Genomic DNA, 22,902 nt, shown 5'->3' on the forward strand with positions numbered 1-22,902 from the left:
AGTGGTAGCGGGGAATAGATAAACTTGATCTCGAAGGCGCGCGCACTGTGATTTCGCTTATAAATAAATTGCAGGAGGCGACGAGGATTCGCCGTTTTATTGCTTCATCCGTTGCGTGGAACGAGTATACAGTTAGAGATAGTAACACAACAAGGAAGAGAAGGCAACAGCAAGTATGGCATCGAAAGTTGTACCCAAGATCAAGTTCAATAACGGCAGGGAGTTTCCGCTCTTCGGTTTGGGCACATGGAAGGTAAAATAAATTATATATGACATACTTAAGAATGCTTGCATAGTCGCGATATCGATTGTATAATAGTAAATTAATAATTATACATATAAAACGTAATTATTTACGATAAAAGTAAGCTGAGAAAACATGTAACATTTTTTCACATATTCCTAATTATTACAAAAAAAAAACTAACTCACTGTTTATATTGTTGGAAAATATGTGAAAATTTATTTTAAAGAAAATAGATTGAGAAATAATAATCCAATTATTTAATTAACATTAATAACCTTTTTGGTTTTATGGACATCTATGTTAATGAATTGATTGAAATGTTATAGTTTTAACTCTACCTGAACTATAAATCATTTTATTGATACAAAGAGAAGAAATTTAAGAAAAAAAATACTTTTACAACTTTTTATTAAAAACAATCATAGTACTTCATCAATAATAATTGAGATATAATGTAATTACATTGAACCTTTTTTTTATCAAAATTATTTCTATGATCTTGCTACTACTTGCTTTCTAAAATAGATAAGATAGTGTATTTCAAATTAATGAAAAGTAAATAAAAAGTTTATTATATGAATTGAAACTTCATGTGAACAGTAAATTACCATTCACTTATTTAGGTCATCAATGTTAAAGTAATTATGTAAAATTATATGAATTAATATATTTCATATAAAATTATGGTTTTTAAAGATCAAATATGAACTTTAATAGCAATTTAAAAAATAACTATAATATATGCATTCTAGTTTAAAATTCAACAATTATTTTAAATGTAAAAATAGTAGAATGTCAATAGCAAATATTCATTGTTGATAAGAAACTAATGGGTTATTTGTTGTTTAATTTAATGAATTCATAACAATTGCGCATATATTAATGAACATTCTTCAATCGATATAATTCAAGGACGCACGAATGGAAATTGTGTTTTGAGCTATAATTCCATATCTTGTTAAATTCATGTTACCGTAAATTGAGACTATTAAAAGCAAAATTTGTTTCTAGATCGCCAATACATTGAAAATTTGTAAACACATATTTTATGTGCGATTAGATTTGTTTTCGAAGTGTTTACCGTGATTAGATTGTTTTTCCATGCGTTTGAAGTTTTATTTGCTAACGATTAGTTTTTTCTCGGTTACAGTCGAAGCCTGGTGAAGTTACTCAAGCTGTGAAGGATGCCATCGACATTGGTTATAGGCACATCGATTGTGCTCACGTTTACCAAAACGAGAAGGAAGTTGGTGCAGCCATTACGGCCAAGATTGCTGAAGGTGTCGTCAAAAGGGAGGATTTGTTCATCACCAGTAAACTGTGGAACACCTTCCACAGGCCAGGAGCAGTCGAACCTGCTTTGAAAGTTACCCTTAGCAACCTAGGTCTGGAGTATTTGGACTTGTACCTGATCCATTGGCCTTTCGGTTTCAAAGTAATGTTAATAAGCGATTTGGTGAATGTATTTATAGAGAAGATATTTTAGGAAGGAGAAAACATTTTCCCGATGAAGGAAGATAACTCCGGCGTCGATATGTCCGACGATGATTACGTTGACACCTGGAAAGCCATGGAGGAAGTAAACGCCAAGGGACTGACCAAGTCCATTGGAATCTCTAATTTCAACAAGGCCCAGATCGAGAGGTTGCTCCAATCCGCGAAGATCGTCCCAGCCACCAATCAAGTAATGAGCAGCAAATTTTTGAAATATCTTAATCTAATTTTACGTTTTTGTTTTAGGTTGAATGCTCTCCGTACTTCAATCAGAAGAGATTGATCGAATTCTGCAGGTCCAAGGGCATCACCATCACAGCATACAGTCCTTTGGGATCTCCAGATAGGCCGGGATACAAGGCAGGCGATCCTCAACTCTTGGACGATCCCAAGTTCAAAGAGATGGGAGCCAAGTACGGTAAGACCGCAGCCCAGATTGTTCTTAGATATCAAGTGCAGAGGGGACTCATCACCATCCCCAAATCCGTGACGAAATCCCGGATCGCCGAGAACTTTAACATCTTCGATTTCGAGCTTTCCACTGAAGACATGGCACATCTGGACTCTTTCGATTGCAACGGAAGGACCTGCACCTTCGCAGAGTATGCATTTTGAAGGTAAATTAATCGTAGCAAATTGTATTAACGGAATCGTATTTCAGTGCCAAATCGCATAAATACTACTCATTCCACGATGAATACTAGGAAAGCAACATCTTTTGGTCTTATAAATTCCTTTCGTGGAATTTAATTAAAATTAGAATATTTGGAATAAATTAATTATTATCAATATTTATTGTAAATACATCGAGTTTGGAAACAAATATTCTTGTTTTATACAAATAAATACAAATTTCATTACGAATATATAATATATAACAAAAGTGTGGAGAAAGAAAGAAAAAATAAATAGTGCGTGGTGAGAGAGAATAGAAATTGAAAAAGCCGTACTCTAAGCTTATTCTTCATCGCAATCATCGCATTCTGGTATTGTGGGTGGAATAGAGATGATGCAGTTATTACTGTTGTTATTGTTGATAGGCTGAGGCGGTGTGTATTGGTTGGGGATGAACCTGGGTGGCGTGTGGAAGCCTTCCTCGAGTTCATCGTCTTCATCATCCTCCTCATCGTCGCCTTCCCCATCCATGCTCCTCTGGAGCTTCAACAGTTTCATTTGATAGAACCTCTTCTCCTCGTTCATGCAGGCCATGTCCTTCTCCTGTTCAGCTATGACTTGCCTCAGGTCGGAGATGAGGTTCAGATCTTCCTGCCGCGAATCGCGTCTCTCGTATCGCCCTCTCACCTCTTCAAAACTGTAGAAGAATACATTAATGATTTATAGAAGACTGTAGCTATGAGTAGGTCCACTCACAGTTTCGTTAACGTTGTGCATTTTCTCTGCAGATGATCTATCGTCGTCTGGTACTGTTTCTGCTGCTGATTGAATTTCATCTGTAGCTCATCCTTTTCCTGGGCTTGAAGCGCCTGGAGTTTGATGAGGACGTCCTGGAGGCCTCTGGCGTCGTGGTAAAGATAAAATCGAGGTTAGGAGGTGTGGATTATAATATAAAATATAATAAAAGGGTTAGTGATGTGGTTGGTGGTAAATGCTGTTAGGCAGTAGTAGTATAGTATAATAGTATAAATGCTTTTGGATATAATAAATGTATGTGAAAGATCATTGGTATTTGTAGAGGATGGCAGAGCAGAGGAGGAAGATTAACGTGAGGGCGTTGCAAGTCTGGAAGAGGTATGCGACGATCGGGAAGAGAAATACTAAGTAGGTCGTATCCGGCGATATGCCCTTAGTGTTTCTAAAGTTAGAGAGGTTCAAAGTTGTATTAGTCAAATGTGTCCTCGCTGTGAAGAAGAATGTCGTCATCACCTGATTTTCTGGTCGGCGTCCTTGCGGTTCTTCTCCAGCTGCTCCCCCTGATTTGCGATCTCCTGATTAAGAACCTGCACTCCGCCTTCGAGTACGTCCACGTTGTTCTGCAGATCATCGATGGTTGAAGATTTGCTGCTCACGTCGTTCTTCAAGCTATCTATGCTCTTGAGCAGTTCAACTTCGCGAGCCTCGTGCGATTTCTGCTGAGTGTAGAACTGCTCCTCCAACGTTTTGTATTTATTGACGTACTCATCTTCGACGAGTTTGATCGCCTCGCTCTTCTGATGGATCAGATTGTCCCATTGCGCGTCTGAAATTATCCGCGGCGCATTTAATTATAATCCGCAGTTTGGCAGAGGCAACGTAAATTAAATATAGAATCGCTCACCTAGTTCGGATCGGTGCTGCTGGATGAGGGACTGAATCTTCTGCTGTGATTCACGCTCCATCTGCTCTTTGACCAACTCCAGGGTGGTCCTCAACGAAGACATCTGATTTTGACAGCTCGTCTCGACCTCTTTAACTCTGAGATCGTGCTCCTCGTTGATCCTCTCTGAAACGAATTAGATTCGTTACTGATGCCAACAAAAAAAACTCTGACACGCCAACACTCACCTATCTCCTTCTCGTTGTCCATCATCAGTTTCTCGAAGCGCTCGTGGTGAGCGTCATCTATCTTATCCATGATCCTCCTCAGCTCCAAGATGTCGCGATCGGTTACAGTCTGTTGGGTTACCATATCATCATGGTATGTCCTCTCTTTCTCGTCGAGGGTCTTCTTCAAAGCTGCGATGTCCGCAAGACACTCTTCCACCTTCTCTTCCCATTTCTTTTTGGCCTCCTGGAACTCCTCTTCCTTTTGCGCTCGGATGTTCTCGACGGCCGTCTGCTTCTCCTCGAAGTACAGCTGCTCCAGCTCGTACTTCAATCTTCCTATCTCGTGCAGCAACCTCTCCTCCCAGTAAACGGCAATCTCAGTCTTTTTCTCGTCCAAAGTGTTCTGCAGCCAACGCTCCTTATCAATGATCTCCTGATTGTGGACGCGCTGCATGTGCTGCAGATTCTCCTTCTCCAAATCGATCAAACTCCTCAACTTCTTCGCCTCGTCCTTTAAACTCTGCTCGACGAGACGCATCTGCTCCTGCTGCTCCCTCAGAAACTCGAGCGACTTTTCCTGCTGCTTCGATTTATCTTTGAGCTCGCCCATCTCCATCTCGCATTCCTTCAGATGCTCCACCTCGTCCATCATCTCTTGCGCCAACTTCATCTTCTCTTCGGCATCTTTGTACGCCTCCTGAATCCTCACGTCCACGGTCTTATCTTTCTCGATTAATCTGCCCTTGCAGGTCTTCTCCACCTCCCTGAGCTTCCACTCGAAATCGTCGAGCAATTGCTGCTCCTTCAGAATGCTCACCGTCCTCAGCTTCTCGAATTCCTCCTCCCATTTCTTGTTCACGTTCTCCTTTTCCTTCAGAGCCTCCTGCAGCGCGACCTCCACCAGCTGCTTCTCCTTTTCTCTCTCCGCCAAAATAGCCTCCTGCTGCAATTCCAGCTGCCTCTTGTCTCTTTGCAATTCCTCGATCTGCATTTCCAGCGATCCTATCTTCACCTTCAGCTCACCGATCACACGCTCAAGTTCATTTATTCTCGTTCCCGCTTCAGTTTCTTTCTTTGCGTAACTCTCTGCAACAACACCATCAACAACAAGAGATAACATTTATTTTCAAAATGCAAAATTACCATTTTTATTTGTGAGCTCCTCGGACAGTTCGCCATTCTTCCTTCTGTACTCTTGCAGGTCATCCTCCAGATTCCTCAGCCTCTGCTTCACGTACTCGGATTCCTTGTGGGCTGCTTGAAGTTCGGCCTGGAGCCCTAAATGTGAAACGCGTGACCCCATTATGTTTCGTGTAATGCAATGCGCCTGTTGCTGGTGCTATTATTTATCTCTTCGGTGTCATTGATTAAATATTTGCCCTTATCGGCGATTGCTATATTAGTTATTATATATTATCGACGAAAGATACGCTCGCTCTCTCTGTGCCGGTTATTATTCTATGAACAACAATGGGAAAAGAAAAGACTTACGGTCCATTCCTGCCGATTTGGCAAACACGTCCCTCTGCAGCTCCTCCTGCTGGAACCGCAGCTTGTTCGCCTCTCCATCCCTCTGCGATAGCTGCTTCGACAGTTCGTTCAGTTGACTTTGGAATTTTGCCTCTTGATTTATCAAATTTTTCCTAAAACAATCAAAAACCACACATACATGAAATGTACAAAAACTGAAATTGTTATCAAAACTCTTGTTCTATTAATAACATAATTTGAATCTATTCAAAATTGTTATAGGATTTCAGCAATCAACTGGCAAAGCGTCCCGAGCGAACATGCTCGTAAATTGTTGCAAAATTCTCGATCTCAATTGAGATGAAACACGGTGGCAGCATCTGGTTTTCCTCATGGATTTTATTAACAAGAAAGTTTACCGAATCTTTATTATCATTATTAATATTCAAATTTATTGCTTAGTATTTAAATATTTATAAATGTATATATTTTTAGTTTATGCGTCTATTTACCATTGATTATATTTATACTTTGTTCGTATTTTTATTTGTGAAGATTCGAAACGAAATTTGGACTTGAAACAATATAATCTTAATTAGTTGCTGCAAACAGAAACAAATCTTATAAAATGATCATAAACTTTTTAATTTAATTACATTTAGTAAGATGTTATAATTTTTAAGCAACTTTTATATGACAATGTATACATTTAATCAACATATCTTTATAAATTTTCACTTTGTTTTAGGTTGATGAAATCACGAATCAAGATTTCGTCCAAGTTGATAATAAGTATTAACACTCAGCATCTATTTATATGTCTTCAGTTCATCTAAGAATTGTATGGTCTTGTTAATTCCATCTGCGATGTGCTAATTTTTAAGCAAGAATATTTATCGTTGTATGTGTAAAGCAAGAAACTTCTTTGATTACGTCTGCGTCTTCAGTTGTTTAAGATCCCATAATCTAGGTGGTAAACATAAAACAAGTGTTCTTTCACGTAGAGTCGGTATATTTAGACTGTTGTGCAAAAGTCGAATAAATCAATCATTGACTTTCAATTAGCAGAAGGCGGCGGTTTGCGTCTTGATAGTAAGAAACGGCGTCTCGTCTGAAGAGGCGAATTCTAATTATAAAAGCGAGTGGGTGTTCGCGTTGCATGCGGACGTCAAATGGGTTAATTCGATCGCAAAGAATAACAAGAAACGAAATAGAAAAAAAAAATACAAACGTACGTCTCGTCTTCTTTATCTTTGTCTTCGTGTGTTTGTCCGTTCGTTGCGTGTGGAGGATTGTCCGCGCTGTGTTGCCTCTTCAGATGGTTACCATCCACTTGATGATTCTTCTCTTTCAAGCTACCTTTGCGCTCGTTCTTCTTGCATCTCGGTGTAGGTTTCACCTCAACCACTGCTGCAGTTGGCGCCGATTTGTTGTTGTTCTTCACCTCCAATTTTGGGCTCGGCGGTGGCGTCTGCTGCTGCTGCTGTTGATGCTCGTTCTTCTTGGAGATGGCCAATGGGACTCTCGGCGAAATCGCAACGGTTCCGTGTCCGCACGGTTTAACGTTCTGCCCTTTCGCCTCGGACTTCTTCAGCGTTCCGGCGTACGAGAGCATTCTTGGTTTTTCGTTCGTTTGGTCGTCGTTAGTTGTTACACCATTGCAACTATCCCGACAATCCTCGTTCCCTGCCAAAACTATGCCACCTTGCGGCAAATTATTTTTAAACGAATTTCGCGTGGGACGACCGGCCTCATCTTTCACCAATTTTTTCTCGGATCCGTCCTCCCGTCTCGACCTCTTGAAGAAGTTGAACATCTCGAAGACAATTTAACTCACTGCACCAACATCTTTTTTTCTAGTCCTCCTTTTTTCTCCCCTCGGTCTTCTCTTAACTTCTTCAAATCTCAAAAAAACTACAGGAAAGTTTTCTTCTGGATTTTCTCCCACGATGCAGTGAGCTTGAGTGATGGTGATCGAAAGGGGGAAAATGTTTTCGAGGCGAATGTCCAAACACTACTAAATATTTCCCCCGAGAGTCGCGATTTCCAACATCACTTCAGTTTATATTTAGCGGCGGGAAAAGGCACAAAAACCACTAGGAGAAAACGATGCTCTGACGCTGAGACGCCGATGCACGCACTTCTCCAATCTGCTTTCCTCTCTCACTTTTTTTCTTTCATCTTTCACCTCACCCAGCTCGCAATCTGGACTCCAAAATACTTCATGAATGGACGCACCTTACGTAATTTGTTTTTATTACCATCGATATTAAATATTAAGCGAACGCTGTTTTCTTCCTACTTTGCGACGTAAAGTGAACGTAAATTTAGCTCGTGAATAATCCAATATTTATAGATCCCTTTGTTATTTCTTTAATTTCATTTCCTTAGCAACAATTCTTCATTTGTTTTTTCTTCATCACATAACTCTACATGAGCTTTGTTTTTGTTTTTCACTGAAACATTACATGAATATTCACTTTTGTTCCTTAGCAACAGATTTGTTATTCGTTTTACATAAAATCAATGTTTGATTTTGAATATTCATTTATTTTTATTTTCCATAGCAACAATGTTCATTCATCAAATCTTTGTACTATAGTTTTGGCTTGCTTTTAGATTTAGATGAAACTCAATATCTAAACTTGACTAGGTCGATAACACTCCACTATTTTTAGTTATCCAAAATTTTGCCAAAATTCAACTAATTTATTTCGCATCGTCATGATCATCTCCAATTAATTTCGCTTACATTTCAGAAATATTTATACAATAAGAGTATTCAATTATTAGTAAATAACTAGAAAACTAATTGAGTTTAATTAAAAAGAAACTAATTGGTGGTTTAAATTTAAGATAAAACTGAATGAAATAAAAGTTTTTCAGTTTTTACGTAATTCGTAGTGAAAGTTGAACTTTGAAACTATGAAAAAAACCGTATTTTTAGCTTAACTTCTAGCTGAAACTTGATGGAATACATTGAGTGCACATTTTAATGTGTAAACACGACAAACATTGATTTATTGGCCTTGTGATTTTCGCGTGTGGAAATTGTGTAGTTATGCAAGTAAGTGTGTATGTGAAAATAAAGCATATAGAAAAGTTTTATATACGTATATAACATATATATTTGTTTTATTGGAAGTTGTTTGGACGTTCCGTCGCTCCATGCCAAGCGACCGTCCAAGAATAAATCCGCGACGGTATTTTTAAACGACTTCGAGAATGAAAGAACAAAGCACCGAAAAAATAATAATAAAATTAATAATGTTGCTTTAGCGCGAACGATAATTGTGTTTCTTAGAAATTGAGTAAATAGGTTTTATGGATTCGCATGAAATAGTTGAAAGTGATTCAGTTTTCATGAAAATACTGAAAGTTCTGTTGTTGTAAAGCGAGTAGGAAATGAATGAGATCAAAATCAAATAGTAACGTTTCTTTTATGACAGTTTATAATTTTATTTTTATTTATTAAAGATTGATTTTTTTTATCATAACAACATATATTTAACAAATCAAACATTTAGTCTTGAAATTATATAATCTATACTAAATTATTATGAAAACTTGATGTAATATAGTTGAAATAGTAACGTTTCTTTTATGACAAATTTATAAGCACATTTTTCAAATTGATTTTTGATAATATTTTGTATCAAAATGTAATTAACAAATCGAACATTTAGTATTAAAATTACATAATCTATACTAAATTAATATGAAATCATTACATAATATAGTTTTCAATTGTGAAAATGGAGGCGAATTAAAATAGTAACGTTTCTTTTATGACAAATTTGTAAGTACATTTTTCTAAATGATTTTTGATTTTTTTTTGTATCATATCAAAATCTAATTAACAAATCAAACATTTAGTATTAAAATTACATAATTTATACTAAAGTATTATGAAATCATTATATAATATAGTTTTCAATTGATAAAATTGCAGCGAATTTAAATAGTAACGTTTCTTTTATGACATATTTGTAAGTAAATTTTTCTAATTGATTTTTGATAATATTTTTGTATCATTTCAAAATATAATAAACAAATCAAACATTTAGTATTGAAATTACTTAATTTATACTAAATTAATATGAAATCATTATATAATATAGTTTTCAATAGTGAAAACGGCAGCGAATTCAAATAGTAACGTTTCTTTTATGACAAGTTTATAAGAAAATCTTTGTAATTGATTTTTGATAATACTTTTGTATCATTTCAAAATCTAGTTAACAAATCAAAGATTTAGTCGTGAAATTATATAATTTATACTAAATTATTATGAAATCATGTTAAAATATAGATTTAAATAGTGAAAATGGAGGCGAATTCAAATAGTAACGTTTCTTTTATGACAATATTGTAAGTACATTTTTCTAATTGGTTTTTGATTTTTTTGTATCATATAAAAATCTAATTAACAAATCAAACATTTAGTATTGAAATTACATAATTTATACTAAATTATTGTGCAATCATTATATAATACAGTTTTCAATTGTGAAAATGGCAACGAATTCAAATAGTAACGTTTCTTTTATGACAAATTTTTAAATAAATTTTTCTAATTGATTTTTTTTGTATCATATCAAAATCTTGTTAACAAATCTAAGATTTAGTATTGAAATTATATAATTTATACTAAATTATTATGTTATAATATAGATTTCAATTGAAAAAATATGATCGAACTGAAATAGTAACGTTTCTTTTATGATATTTTTTATGACATATTTTCATTTTATCATAGTTAGAAAATGAAATAAGATAAGATTTTTTCTAAATATCAATAAATGTAGGAACAATTATCTAATCTCATTTCACATTCTTTAAACGATTTGGACCTTAATTATCTAATGAATAAAACTGTCCGCGCACAACTTTCTCTCTCCTTCCAGTTATAGTTTATTTCTGTAGAAAGAACCGCTGCAAACGTTTCTTTTAATAAATGCGCGTCTTCGCGTTCCTCCATATCCATCCGCAGCGAAATTGGCAATTACAAAAAGAAAAATCGACGAGACGAGACGACGGATATTTTTAGTTTATTCTAATTCCTTTAGCTTCCATTTCAGTCTTTCCCTTGTCCTCTCATTGGTTGAGAAACAGAAAGGGAGGACAACTTTCGGGAATGCGCGATTTACCGCACCGCTCCGCTCTTCGTCCTCCTCTGGACTGGACTGTTGACCCGTCGGACGCAAATAGTCCTCCGCACTTTCAGGCCCAATTTTAACGCGACATCATCCACTGCGCTCTGGCCAATATTATACCTTACCACTTTCACGCAACCAGAAGATGTTCAAAAGATGCATTTTCCTTCAGACCGCAATGTTTATTTGAACCGTATAAACACTTCGTATTTATGTTTACGCACCTTCTGTGTGTATATCAAACGCAGCCCACAATTACGTGAAAACCAGAATTTAACATTTACGATCAACAAGAAACGGAATAGAAACAAGAAACTGCTTTAATTCGTACAAAACATTAACGTTACATTTCTCTTCATTTTCTCAAAATCTTGACTTTAAAAGACAAAATTTCAAACTTTTTACTTTATTTTAAGTAATAAAAGTATACTTTAACTATTTAATTCAGTTAATTCAACAAGAAATTGCAAATTAAGATAGTTTATACATCAATTTAGAAATTTATTCACAAAAAAACAATGAGAGTGTATAGAAGTTGGCTCGATTTTTGAGATGAAACACATCACTCTGATGTATGTAATTCGTGTAAATTTCGTTCTTGATTATTTTTACACGCCGCACGCGCTTTTAAAGCCAAAAGAAGCGCAAATCGCGAAAAATTGGACGTCGAGAGATTTCCCGAAATAGAACGCGGCAGCTGATTTACGCCTAAACCTGTACGAAAACATCATTTCATTACCATCCTCTCTTTTTTTTTTGGCTCCTTTCATGTAAAACTTGCATACGAAAATAATGTTTCATTCACCTGAGAATAAAACGAGAAGAGGATTTTTTTTGATCTCTTTGTGTCTTTGTTGATATTTTTAGTATAATTGTCTATGACCCAAAACCTTGAAACACTTTGTTTGTTTTCTCTGTAGGTTGCAAATGTTGCGTTAACAGTTAATTAGTGAAATTGCACTATTTTTTCGTTCGAAAGGTGCCAAAAGGACGTTACTCGTGCGAAGAAGAAACGTCGCTTTTGTATTTTCGAAATTGACCTGTTTCTTCTCTTTTTATAAGAATTATTTTGCAACTTCAAACAGGTAGATCCAATTTAAATATAGAAGATGAAGAAAACAACATATTTGTTAAAGTTTCTTAAAAATGTTGTTGATGCATCAACTTTATTTTCACACTTTTTGGTTCGATCAAATTAACAATTGGTTTAAAACCAATTGAAAATAGATGTTTTGATAGTTAAAATGCTTTCGAAAACAAGTTTTATAATGTTTCATCTATTAATAGGGAAGCAATAACAAATAAACTATTTTAAACTTTCGTCGTTTTTAAGTACATGTTTTACTGATTTTTCGTCAATAATTTTGTCAAAATTATGAAATTTTTGCTTATATTTTATATACAAATTGAATTCTAATTATATTTGCTTCAATAAATTGATTAAATGACAACAATTAATTTAAGTATTTTGCAGGTAGATGATAGAAAACGTGAATTTGGTTGCATAATATCAACATTCTCAGGTGTTCCATAGGGAAGTGTCCCAGGTCCTATTGTATTCCAAATTCAAATGATTACTTCACAAATGAAAGGTGAATCTCGTACAGGTGTTAACGTAATAATAACAATGAACTCGACAAGATCATCAAACAAGTCTTAAGGTATATAATTTACACTGGATTCAGAACAAAAAAATAAGCTTTATTTCATTGTTTCAGAAGAACTAATAACGATGTAACTTTCTTTAAAGTAAGTTTATAACTGAATCCGAAAGACTCACCATACTTTTTTGTTGAAAACCGTTAGATTCATTGGATCCAGGATATTGGTAGTTCCAGGATGCGAAGCGCACAGTAATGCGCAAAAATTTGGTGTTCTCGAGGATGATGATGATACGCGAAAATTATTTTCGTTTGAAAAGGGGAAAAACCACTCCGGAGAAGAGTTTTGGACGTCCGCCAATGGATCGGTATGCAGTTTGATTTTTTCTTGTTTTGTTTCGTTAAATGAATAAGGAAGTGAACGTATTATTTACCAGTAGCCGAAGAAGTTGGAGATGGCAGAGCAGTCCGCATCTATCGCATGTCCAGAAGACTCCAAATCGCTGGAGTTGAAGATGCCCGTATCCGCGGAATCCGTGGAGGAGGTCGTGCCCTCGCTCACGTCATCCTCATCCTCGATGTCCGCCGCTTCCTCCTTGGTAGAGGGCACAACATCACTACCGCCACCCAGTTTCCCGCTAAGAATGTTCCTCACAAAACTCATAACTCTCCTCTCTTCGGCGCTCTCGCGAAGATGCTCTACTCTGCAAGTCCCGATTCGTCTGCTCAAAAAAACTATCTAGCGTGCGTTTGTGTGCGTATATATATGAATAGATTCGTGTGTGAGTGGATGTATGGGTGAGTGTGTGTGGTGTTACATGAGATGAGATGTGTAGTGTACTGGCAGGGAAGTCGCGCTCGCCACTATATTTGCTATTTGCAGCTAAACAGGAGCCTTGGAACAACGATGCTCTGGTCAGTCGGTTTGCCAGTTCGGGTGCTTCATGAAACACAGCAAAGTTAGTACAATACAAACGCGGACACCATCTGACATTACACTTAGACCACAATTTAATATTAACAACACATTCTTGGGACTTGTTCCGTTTCGCGAATTGCGACTAGAGTCTCGCGTCCAAAAATTGATTCAACCAATCGCTAACTAACATTCTACACTACTCTTTTCACGAAGACTCTAAAAATACGCGAAACAATAAACAACCCAAAATCCCGCCTAGACAGACGATCGGTCGCATCTCCTCGATTCATAAACAACATTACTGTTTACTTCATACAAATTAGATTTCTAGAAAACATAGTTTTAACATAGTTAAGTCGTAGTGTTTATCGCAAAATATTTGTTTATATCAAATTTAGATCATCTTTATATACAATCTGTTTACTTCTTTCAATTTTCGAAACTTACTAGTAAAACTTTCATTACTCAAGAAACCATAGTTTCTCCTCCAATAAGTTAGTTTACTTAAATCAAATTACAATTTACATTTTTTCAAGAAGCTTTACTTCATTATATTTACCCTTATATAATCAGTATAATGATAATATTTTGAAATATTTATACAGTTACATAATCTTAATAAGAATATACAATTTGGGTTCAATTACATTAACAAATGCATAATTGTTAATTAATTAAGTGTAATTATAAGAAACTTTCCTTCCTATATATTCATCAACCATGAGTTTGAGCAAAATATTTGTTTATATCAAATTTAGATCATCTTTATATACAATCTGTTTACTTCTTTCAATTTTAGAAATTTACTTGTAAAACTTTCATTACTCAAGAAACCATAGTTTCTCCTCCAAAAAGTTAGTTTACTTAAATCAAATTACAATTTACATTTTTTCAAGAAGCTTTACTTCATCATATTTACCCTTATATAATCAGTATAATGATAATATTTTGAAATATTTATACAGTTACATAATTTTAACAAGAATATACAAATTGGATTCAATTACGTTAACAAATGCATAATTGTTAATTAATTAAGTCTAATTATAAGAAACTCTCCTTCCTATATATTCATCAACCATGAGTTTGAGCAAAATATTTGTTTATATCGAATTTAGATCATCTTTATATACAATCTGTTTACTTCTTTCAATTTTCGAAACTTACTTGTAAAACTTTCATTACTTAAGAAACCATATTTTCTTCTCCAAAAACTTAGTTTACTTAAATCAAATTACAATTTATATTTGTTTATATCAAATTTATATCATCTTTATATACAATCTGTTTACTTCTTTCAATTTTCGAAACTTACTTGTAAAACTTTAATTACTCAAGAAACCATAGTTTCTTCTCCAAAAAGTTAGTTTACTTAAATTAACTTAAATCAAATTACAATTTACATTTTTTCAAGAAGCTTTACTTCATCATATTTACCCTTATATAAGCAGTATAATATTTTGAAATATAAATATAAATACAAATTGGGTTCAATTACGTTAACAAATGCATAATTGTTAATTAATTAAGTGTAATTATAAGAAACTCTCCTTCCTATATATTCATCAACCATGAGTTTGAGCAAAATATTTGTTTATATCAAATTTAGATCATCTTTATATACAATCTGTTTACTTCTTTCAATTTTCGAAACTTACCTGTAAAACTTTCATTACTCAAGAAACCATAGTTTCTTCTCCAATAAGTTAGTTTACTTAAATCAAATTACAATTTACATTTTTTCAAAAAGCTTTACTTCATCATATTTACCCTTATATAATCAGTATAATATTTTGAAATATTTAAACAGTTACATAATATTAATAAGAATTGGGTTCTATTACATTAACAAATGCATAATTGTTAATTAATTAAGTGTAATTATAAGAAACTCTCTTTCCTATATAATCATCAACCATGAGTTTATTGACTTGTTTTTGAGTATTTTTGAATAACTTATTACTTAAGCAACCTGTTTGTAATCTAAGAAAGTGTCAGTTTTGTTAAATTAATGAATTATTTGTTAATTAAATACTGATAACAGTTGATGCGTTAATTTGGTTGCCTATATACACAGTTAAAATTTGGAGCAGCGCCAAAAGTGCTGAACTATAAACCTTCGATGAATTGCACGCAGATGGCGCTACGTGATTTGAAAAAAAATGTTGCGCCTGATTTTCTGCAATTCAATATACACGCTTTGAAGTTTAATAATTTCACTTGTGCGGCAATTCACAAAGAATGTTTCCAATAAGTTCTTTGTTTGTGAATGAAAGCGTTTCAATTAGTATTTATAAAACAATTTTTGAAATGCTGTCGAGATTTTAATACGCCGCTCAATGGAGGCGCGATAATTCAAATGTTTATTGAAGCAATTGCTAATTATACAACATTATGGTTAATGTTCTTGTATTTCATGTGTGATTACTGAAATAACATGTTAAAATTTAAACAAAGTTGGCTCGTTTCAGACTTGACAACGTCGTGGCGAAGACGATGTTGCGTGTTGTGAAATTTCATTTGTCATCGAGTGTCATGAAAGGTGATAATAAACATTAGTCCTGCTGCTGCTGCTCCTCAGATCCTTCAGGTAAAAACAATCGTCGAAATTCCAACAGGACGGTGACAGGACAGGAGCCATCGCGGATGATCCCCATCGATGCGATGTTATAACGAGACATCTCGACTCGACGACGTATAATGAGGTTGTTTTTCGAGTTCTAATCTTTGCGCAAAACGCAACGAAAAAAAAAAAAAAGAAAATCGAAACAACAAAAAACACATGATTGCGAAAGAGAGCGAGAGAGCGAAACAGACAGAGACAAGGTAGCAGTGTTTGTCAAAAAGTTTCACCATTGTCTCTCAGTTTTCTCCTTGTCTTTACTTTTGTGTTTGCCCAATTTAAATATGGATGAGATGGAGAAGCCGGACCTCCTGTGGGACACTGTCAATGTGAACACGAACATTGCGAAGCTCCTTGCTGGTAGGGAGCTGGGTGAGGACAAGGGTACAGCGATGCAGAAGAAGTTCCACTTCACAACTTCTTTGCTGAAGAGATTTGCCTTGGAGTCGCAGCTGGAGGGGCATCAGGGCTGTGTCAATTGTTTGCAGTGGAGTGCTGATGGCAGGTATCTGGCATCAGGCTCGGATGACACGAATGTCAGGATCTGGGATCCGTTTGCGAACAGGTGCTTGCATGTGATACCCACCAAACATGTTGGTAATATATTCTCGGTTAAAGTAAGCAATAGACAAAACTAAAATTTAGCAAAATCTAATTGGATTTCATTTTATAGTTTGTTGGTGATGGATCTATGGTGGCTACTGGGGCTGGAGACTGTAAAGTCATTGTGCAGAGCATCGAAAATAATGAGAAGCAGGCTATCATGGACTGCATCTGTCATGCTGGAAGGGTCAAAAGGTTGGCCACTGCACCTGATCAGCCTCATTTGTTCTGGACTGCAGCAGAGGATGGCTTAATTCTGTGAGTACATGTTGAAAAGAAATGCAAGCAATGAGTAAATACATTTAACAAAATAAATAACAATTTGACCGCGCTTTATCGCTTGGGTGTTATCGCTGTTTATTTTCATTTCAATAATTAGACTTCTCCGCATATTGATTGCATTAGGATTTCACGTAGACAAGACAAAGGAGACAGTTGATTTTCAATTACTGTTAATTGTAGAATAATTGGTAAAATTATGTACAGTACGAAACGTTAATTGCGTGAATGAAAATTTAGTCTGTGGGGAAATGCAGCAAAAATCAATTACAGTAACTATACAATTACAACGTTACAAATAGCTTTTATTCACTCAATCATTGGGCAATTAGTTGCTGTAATACATATAAATTTAAAACCAATTAGAGTTTATCAGTAAAAGATTACTTTTTTATTGAAATGTTCGTTTGTGTTTTGTAGTGAGTAAAGCTAAATACTATTTGTTGTTAGTGTGTATATTTTTAGATTATACAATTATGTTGTTTATTAAATAGTTTCAGTATTCATAATTTGCTTAATATAAGTCCAATTCGCAAGTAGTTCTGTGATTTATTCATTCAAACAGGAAGGACAAACAAAATCATTGTATTAATTAGTGTGTTTTTATTTTTTTGCAGACAATACGATTTGCGAGAGCAGCACGATTGTCTGAAATGCAACACGGTGTTCGTCAATTTGAGTGAGGTAACCGAACTAAAATGCATCACCGTGAATCCGACGAAGCCGCATCTGATCGCAGCTGGGGCGAACGACAGTTACGTGAGGCTCTACGATCGCAGGATGATCAAAACAACGAAGTGCCAGGTGAGGATGGGCGTTCGCACTTCCGAATTCCAGGATGCGAACTGCGTGCAGTACTACGCACCCGGACACCTAGCTAAAGATAACGGCGGAGAGCACAGCTACAAGTTGGCCGCCACCTACGTAACCTTCGACTCGACGGGGAACGACCTCCTGGTGAACATGGGCGGCGAACATATATACCTCTTCAACATAAACGACAACCGTCACGTCAATCAGATGAGCGCTCCGGACTGCCTGCCGAAACCTAAGAAGCTACCGCCGATCAAACCCTGCTGTCTCACCGTAAAGCTCTCCTAACCGCTTTTTGAGTTATAGTTTCTAAATACCTTGTCCTTTGTAGAAAGACGATAACAAGATGAAGTCCGAGCACGAGTACAATTACAAGATAGTCAATAAGAAGGCGTGCGCCTGCGATTACATATGCCGAGCGAGGCGGCTGTTCTTGAGAAAATGGTGAGGATCTTTTTTTGTTTGTATCTCTGTTTGCATTTATCCTCCTTTCCCAAATCTAGAGACTAAAAAGACACGACTTATATAATTGGCGATCGATTCGTTTTTATAGGATTGGTGATATGTATTTTGCAGCGCGCGACTATCTGCACACCGTGCAGCAGTGGCCCGATTGCGAGATGGCATACTTCGGACTTATCGAGTGTCTGATCAGCCTGAAGTGGCCCGAAGAAGCTACCAATTGGATAAATCACTTCCAGGCGAAGTTCCCGCACAACTCGGAGATCTGCAATTACTTGCAGGTGGCAGTGAACAAGCTGAGCGCTTCGCCGAAGCCGTCTGCCGACGAGTTATCCGAAACCATCGAGGTGATGGAAGTTCTGACGGTGAGCGATGAGGAGAAGGCGATGCGCTTGAACTCGATCGATTTCGAGTCGAGATATATCGGGCACTGCAACACGACGACGGACATCAAGGAGGCCAACTTCATGGGTCGGTTGGAATTAATGCGCGCTTCTGTATTTATATATTATTTACCTTATCATGTTGTCCAGGTGATGATGGTAACTTTATTTGCGGCGGCTCCGATGACGGTATGATCTTCATATGGGATAGGAAGACCAGCAATCTTCTGACTAGATTCGAGGCTGACAAATCGATCGTCAATTGCGTCCAGCCGCATCCCAGCATCAGCTGCATCGCTTCCAGCGGCATTGATCCGGTCGTTAAGATTTGGGCGCCCAAGGATGAGGTAAAATATTAAAACACTTTTATTCCTCTCTTCTTTCATTTCCATATTTTGAAATTGGTTTTCGAGTAATTTGATCAAGATCATTTAGCTTACATTTTCATATTTAATATCTGATGAGGTTTTTTTCTTAAATAATTATAAGATTTTACGTTTCTTTTTTATACGTTGGCACTTAATTACTATATTGTTTTTTTTTCTGTCGAATTCGCAAATACTTCGTTGTTTCCAGGACGACAAGAATTACACCAATCGCTGTAAAGATCCGTGGAGCGCGCTCAGGGCCAACCAGGACCGCATGAAGATCAGCCCGTTCGAGACGATGCTCATGAATATGGGCTACAACAATCCTCACACGCACGTGGGTACCTGCCGCACTAGTTAATCAATCAAATTAATAAGAAACGCGATCCGGTTCGTTTTTCACCACACGCCGTTTCGTTAACAATACATTTTTGTTGTGTTTCCTTGCAGTTTCTTGTAATTGATTCGAAACGATTATTTTTTTTCAAATTATCATTTTGCCCTATTGATTATATTCTATTTTTTTGTTTTGTTTTGTCTGTTTTCGTTACGCAAACAAAAGGAAGGAGTTTAGTTGAGAAAAAATCGATAGTTTGTTGTTAGAGGACCGGAGCTGCGAGAAGAAGACGTTCATTTTTTTTTGTTTTTTGTTTCTGTTTATATATATATATAAATATATATATGTACAATTACGTATATATATAAAATATTGCGACGAGGCGAACGAACACGCAAGAGAGTTTTGCAATAGAAATTTTCTCTTTTTGTTGTTGTTGGTGAGTGTCGAATTCATCAGATTGACAACAACTGTAAGAGATGGATTCGCGATGGACATATTTTTGTACACTGGATGAAGAAACGATTTATGAAAACAAAAAGAATATAATGTAGAAAGTGGAGAATCCTCATTACTTTATTAATTATTTTGATTGTCTGTTTTGTTCCATTTTCTCTTGCCGTTCGATAACTACAACTTTTCTGCTCAAGTACCATATAAATATATTCGTATTTTGATGTATTTCATGTCTCAGATCAAGCGTACATTTTTTTTATTCTGTTAATTTAGTATATTTGTTATTGCGTAAAGAAAAAAAAAAAGAAAAGAACAATCGAGAGTTATTTATACATAATTAATTATTATTACTAATATTGTAATAGAAAAGAAAATATATATATATTAAAATTAATTTATTATACTAGAATTTAGAATAAGATCTTTTTCAATCAATCTACATACGTTTCTTTTTTTTTATATTTCAAACTCCAATTCCATCAAAACTTATAAATTTATAAAGTAAAACCTCTTATAACGAAGTACAAATTACGTTATAAGAGGCTTTACTGTATAATTCATACATAATTATTATTTAAGACATCTCTTGGTCATAGCTGCAATCAAAAAGTTCAAAGGTTTAAAAAAAAACCAGCACAGTTATTTACTAATTTAAGTATACAATTAAAGTAATAATTAATTCGTAATAATGTTTAATTATTCTTTTTAATGATTGTTCTTAAATATAAACAAATATTTCAAATTTTACTATTGCATTAGCAGCACCATCTGGCGTATCGCGAATCAACCAATCGAAATTCGAATTTAAAATTTTATTTTAGGTTAAATTTCTTAGGTTATGTTATTTTCTGTGTTAAATTTGTTAATTGGGAAATGGCTTTAATTAAGGGGAAGCTGTCTGAAATCCCTTCGGACGCGGTGTTGCTTTCGGAGAAGGAAGCTGTGGAGTATCAGGTAAAACTGATAAGGAACTGGAGATACCCGATGGATGTGTAGGTGAATGTCTTTGTTTTTATTTGTATTAATTGGAGTACATTTTTTGTAGGTTTGCATTTAAGTATGGAGCATGTCTTTTAGCTTCGAGCAGCGCTGCAGCTGGTATCTATATGAATAGCCATTACCGGATGAAATTCAAGCTGCTGCATTACGGAAGGGTTTCTTCTTACATGCCCATTGTGCTTCTGCCGGCTGCTCTATCTCTCATTTTACACACCGAGGTAAAATAGCTGATGAAGATTTACAGTATTTTGAATAAATCTTTCCAGGCTGTACTTCCCAAATTAACGTTGGGCGTCTCATGTCCCACTTGCATTGAGTTGAGGGCCGCCTCTTTGCAAGCAGCCTTCGGCGGTATTATGCCACCTGTCCTGGGAGTTCTCTCCTCAGTGGCCGTAAGAAATATCAAATAATGTTTCTTAAGCGAAATTTAAATTTGTTAAAATTTTAGCTAGCCGTTCAATATGGAACTTACAACGTTCCTTATGTCACCAGAGAACCTTTGAAGGTGTTGCAGATCGTAACCAAGATGACCAAACCAATATCGACAACCATATTCGGTATTATATTAGGACAGGCGGCTCTGGCGATGGGCGTGACCTATTTCGAGGCAAAATCCGTGCACACGGTGAACAGGAAATTGGACCAATGGGAACGCGAGTTTGAGCAAAACGGAGATAAAGCACCGCCCCTCTCCCCATAGCACTCTTAACGTAAAAAGGTATTTATACAGTAGAAGTAATTTATTATAAAATAATAAAACGTAATTTATTAATAAAATCGTGTGTTCGGTTTTTTTTTTATCCATACCATCATTTTCTCGCACATTTTGAGATCCTACTACACATCGTAACACCCAATTATAATCTAATATACATATCGTATTTTTTTTTTGTCTACTTTTCTTTTATTTAGTTTTTTTTTTGTTTGTCTTCTAAACTAAAAACATCGAGAGAACAATAAACAATAATATATATGAAATCGTTAAGAGTACACAGTAATATTTAAGGTTGAACAATCAGTATAACTATTTTTTTTGTTTTGGAAATTCGGTTTTCGAAGTCAAAAGGGAAACGTTTGTGTTTTTTGTTGTTGTTGGTTGGAAGTGGATCGTGTCTCAGTGGAAACGTTTCCCTTTTGGGCGTCATGGAAACCGGAAAAGTTGACACAACAAACAATAAAAATTACTTCAAAGGTATTTCGAAATTGCTTTAAAAGTGTAATTATTTTTAACAGTCGTAGGCCGAGTGTCTTCGAAATTACCTTTGAATGATAAAACTAAGACGTTGAATAGTCTAAACATTCATTTCCACTATGAATCTATTGTATTTTGGAAACAATTAATATTACCAGCAGTTACAAAAACACATACACTATAGATAGATAGATATGAACGATGGACAAGGAACAAATTTTGATTTTGCCATGGAATTGTTTCTTTTATTTTTTCTTTTTGATTCGTTTCAATCAAGTCTCTTGTGAAATCGTAAAAAGAAATTACAAATCTAGTAACCTAGTCCATCTCTTTACAAGTTTCACTACGAAGCGTTTTCGATACGCTTCTATTTATTATTATTATTATCCTGAGGAAATCCAGTACTCGTATTGGACAAAAACAAACAAACGAAAATTGTGAAACAAATTTTTACGAAAAACCTCTTTAAGAATATTAAGTTAGTTGGCTTCTCCGGATTCATGCGTATCAATTTTTATTACTTTGCTTAGGGTTGCTGGGATTACATCCAAATCACAGTCGCTTAGAAACGAAAACAATAATAATAATAAAACAATATGGTCTTCGGTCCAATGAAACTGCACACCGTCGCTCCTTTCAGCACAAGAGGGCGGAGCGTTGCCATGACTACGCCCACTTGATTGAATCGCGGACATGCACGAACAGTTCATTCGGGAGACGAAGACCGGGTCCAGCGAATCGAACTAAAAGTTTATTAATAATTCTTTGTTTCGGAAATTAAAATTTTACAGAAAATCGTGGAAATGTCAAAAAAAATAATAACAAAATCAGTTTCGGGATGTACCAGCAACGAGATCACACACAAAAAAATCATTCAATTCGTTCCATCAAACATAATTAACTTTAAATTCATCTCTCTTTTTTTCTTCTTTACCTCTCTCTTTGCATTGAGCATCATAACAACAAATGATTGTATATTATATATATATAATTTTTTTTTGTATTCATTTATAATA

At 35.4% G+C, this 22,902-nt stretch overlaps 4 protein-coding genes across 7 annotated transcripts; 3 read left to right on the forward strand and 1 right to left on the reverse strand.

Moving 5' to 3' along the window:
- Positions 1 to 66: 66 nt before the first annotated feature.
- On the forward strand, positions 67 to 2,605 carry LOC108569056 (aldose reductase-like). The gene is made up of 5 exons (XM_017930483.1): positions 67 to 253; positions 1,398 to 1,682; positions 1,734 to 1,931; positions 1,988 to 2,343; positions 2,403 to 2,605. The coding sequence occupies exons 1-5, from the start codon at positions 176 to 178 to the stop codon at positions 2,443 to 2,445; spliced, it is 960 nt and encodes a 319-aa protein (XP_017785972.1). The 5' UTR covers positions 67 to 175; the 3' UTR covers positions 2,446 to 2,605.
- On the reverse strand, positions 2,517 to 13,447 carry LOC108568425 (interaptin). 3 transcript variants are annotated; one of them, XM_017930181.1, is made up of 8 exons: positions 12,887 to 13,447; positions 5,717 to 5,868; positions 5,369 to 5,503; positions 4,244 to 5,311; positions 4,017 to 4,181; positions 3,626 to 3,938; positions 3,113 to 3,256; positions 2,517 to 3,053 (listed from the first exon to the last, which is right to left on the reverse strand). In XM_017930181.1, exons 1-8 carry the CDS (start codon positions 13,114 to 13,116, stop codon positions 2,699 to 2,701), a joined length of 2,562 nt encoding a protein of 853 aa, XP_017785670.1. In that variant the 5' UTR covers positions 13,117 to 13,447; the 3' UTR covers positions 2,517 to 2,698. The 3 variants fall into 3 exon arrangements, with proteins under 3 accessions (XP_017785670.1, XP_017785398.1, XP_017785744.1); XM_017929909.1 differs by lacking the exon at positions 12,887 to 13,447 and adding an exon at positions 6,931 to 7,713; XM_017930255.1 differs by lacking the exons at positions 2,517 to 3,053; positions 3,113 to 3,256; positions 12,887 to 13,447 and adding exons at positions 3,263 to 3,554; positions 6,931 to 7,716.
- Positions 13,448 to 15,791: 2,344 nt separating this feature from the next.
- On the forward strand, positions 15,792 to 19,953 carry LOC108569614 (WD and tetratricopeptide repeats protein 1). Of its 2 annotated transcripts, XM_017931352.1 has the most exons (8): positions 15,792 to 16,611; positions 16,668 to 16,855; positions 17,494 to 17,962; positions 18,021 to 18,133; positions 18,243 to 18,622; positions 18,685 to 18,881; positions 19,111 to 19,239; positions 19,465 to 19,953. In XM_017931352.1, exons 1-8 carry the CDS (start codon positions 16,279 to 16,281, stop codon positions 19,474 to 19,476), a joined length of 1,821 nt encoding a protein of 606 aa, XP_017786841.1. In that variant the 5' UTR covers positions 15,792 to 16,278; the 3' UTR covers positions 19,477 to 19,953. The 2 variants fall into 2 exon arrangements, with proteins under 2 accessions (XP_017786841.1, XP_017786760.1); XM_017931271.1 differs by having other exon boundaries at positions 15,794 to 16,611; positions 19,111 to 19,953.
- A 579-nt stretch (positions 19,954 to 20,532) lies between these two features.
- LOC108565285 (transmembrane protein 126A) lies at positions 20,533 to 21,777 on the forward strand. The gene is made up of 4 exons (XM_017925071.1): positions 20,533 to 20,687; positions 20,741 to 20,912; positions 20,961 to 21,086; positions 21,143 to 21,777. Exons 1-4 carry the CDS (start codon positions 20,569 to 20,571, stop codon positions 21,392 to 21,394), a joined length of 669 nt encoding a protein of 222 aa, XP_017780560.1. The 5' UTR covers positions 20,533 to 20,568; the 3' UTR covers positions 21,395 to 21,777.
- The last annotated feature ends 1,125 nt before the right edge of the window (positions 21,778 to 22,902 follow it).

The sequence above is a fragment of the Nicrophorus vespilloides genome, unplaced genomic scaffold (genome assembly GCF_001412225.1).
Source record: "Nicrophorus vespilloides isolate i.1.1-1 unplaced genomic scaffold, Nicve_v1.0, whole genome shotgun sequence".
Taxonomy (NCBI): domain Eukaryota; kingdom Metazoa; phylum Arthropoda; class Insecta; order Coleoptera; family Silphidae; genus Nicrophorus; species Nicrophorus vespilloides.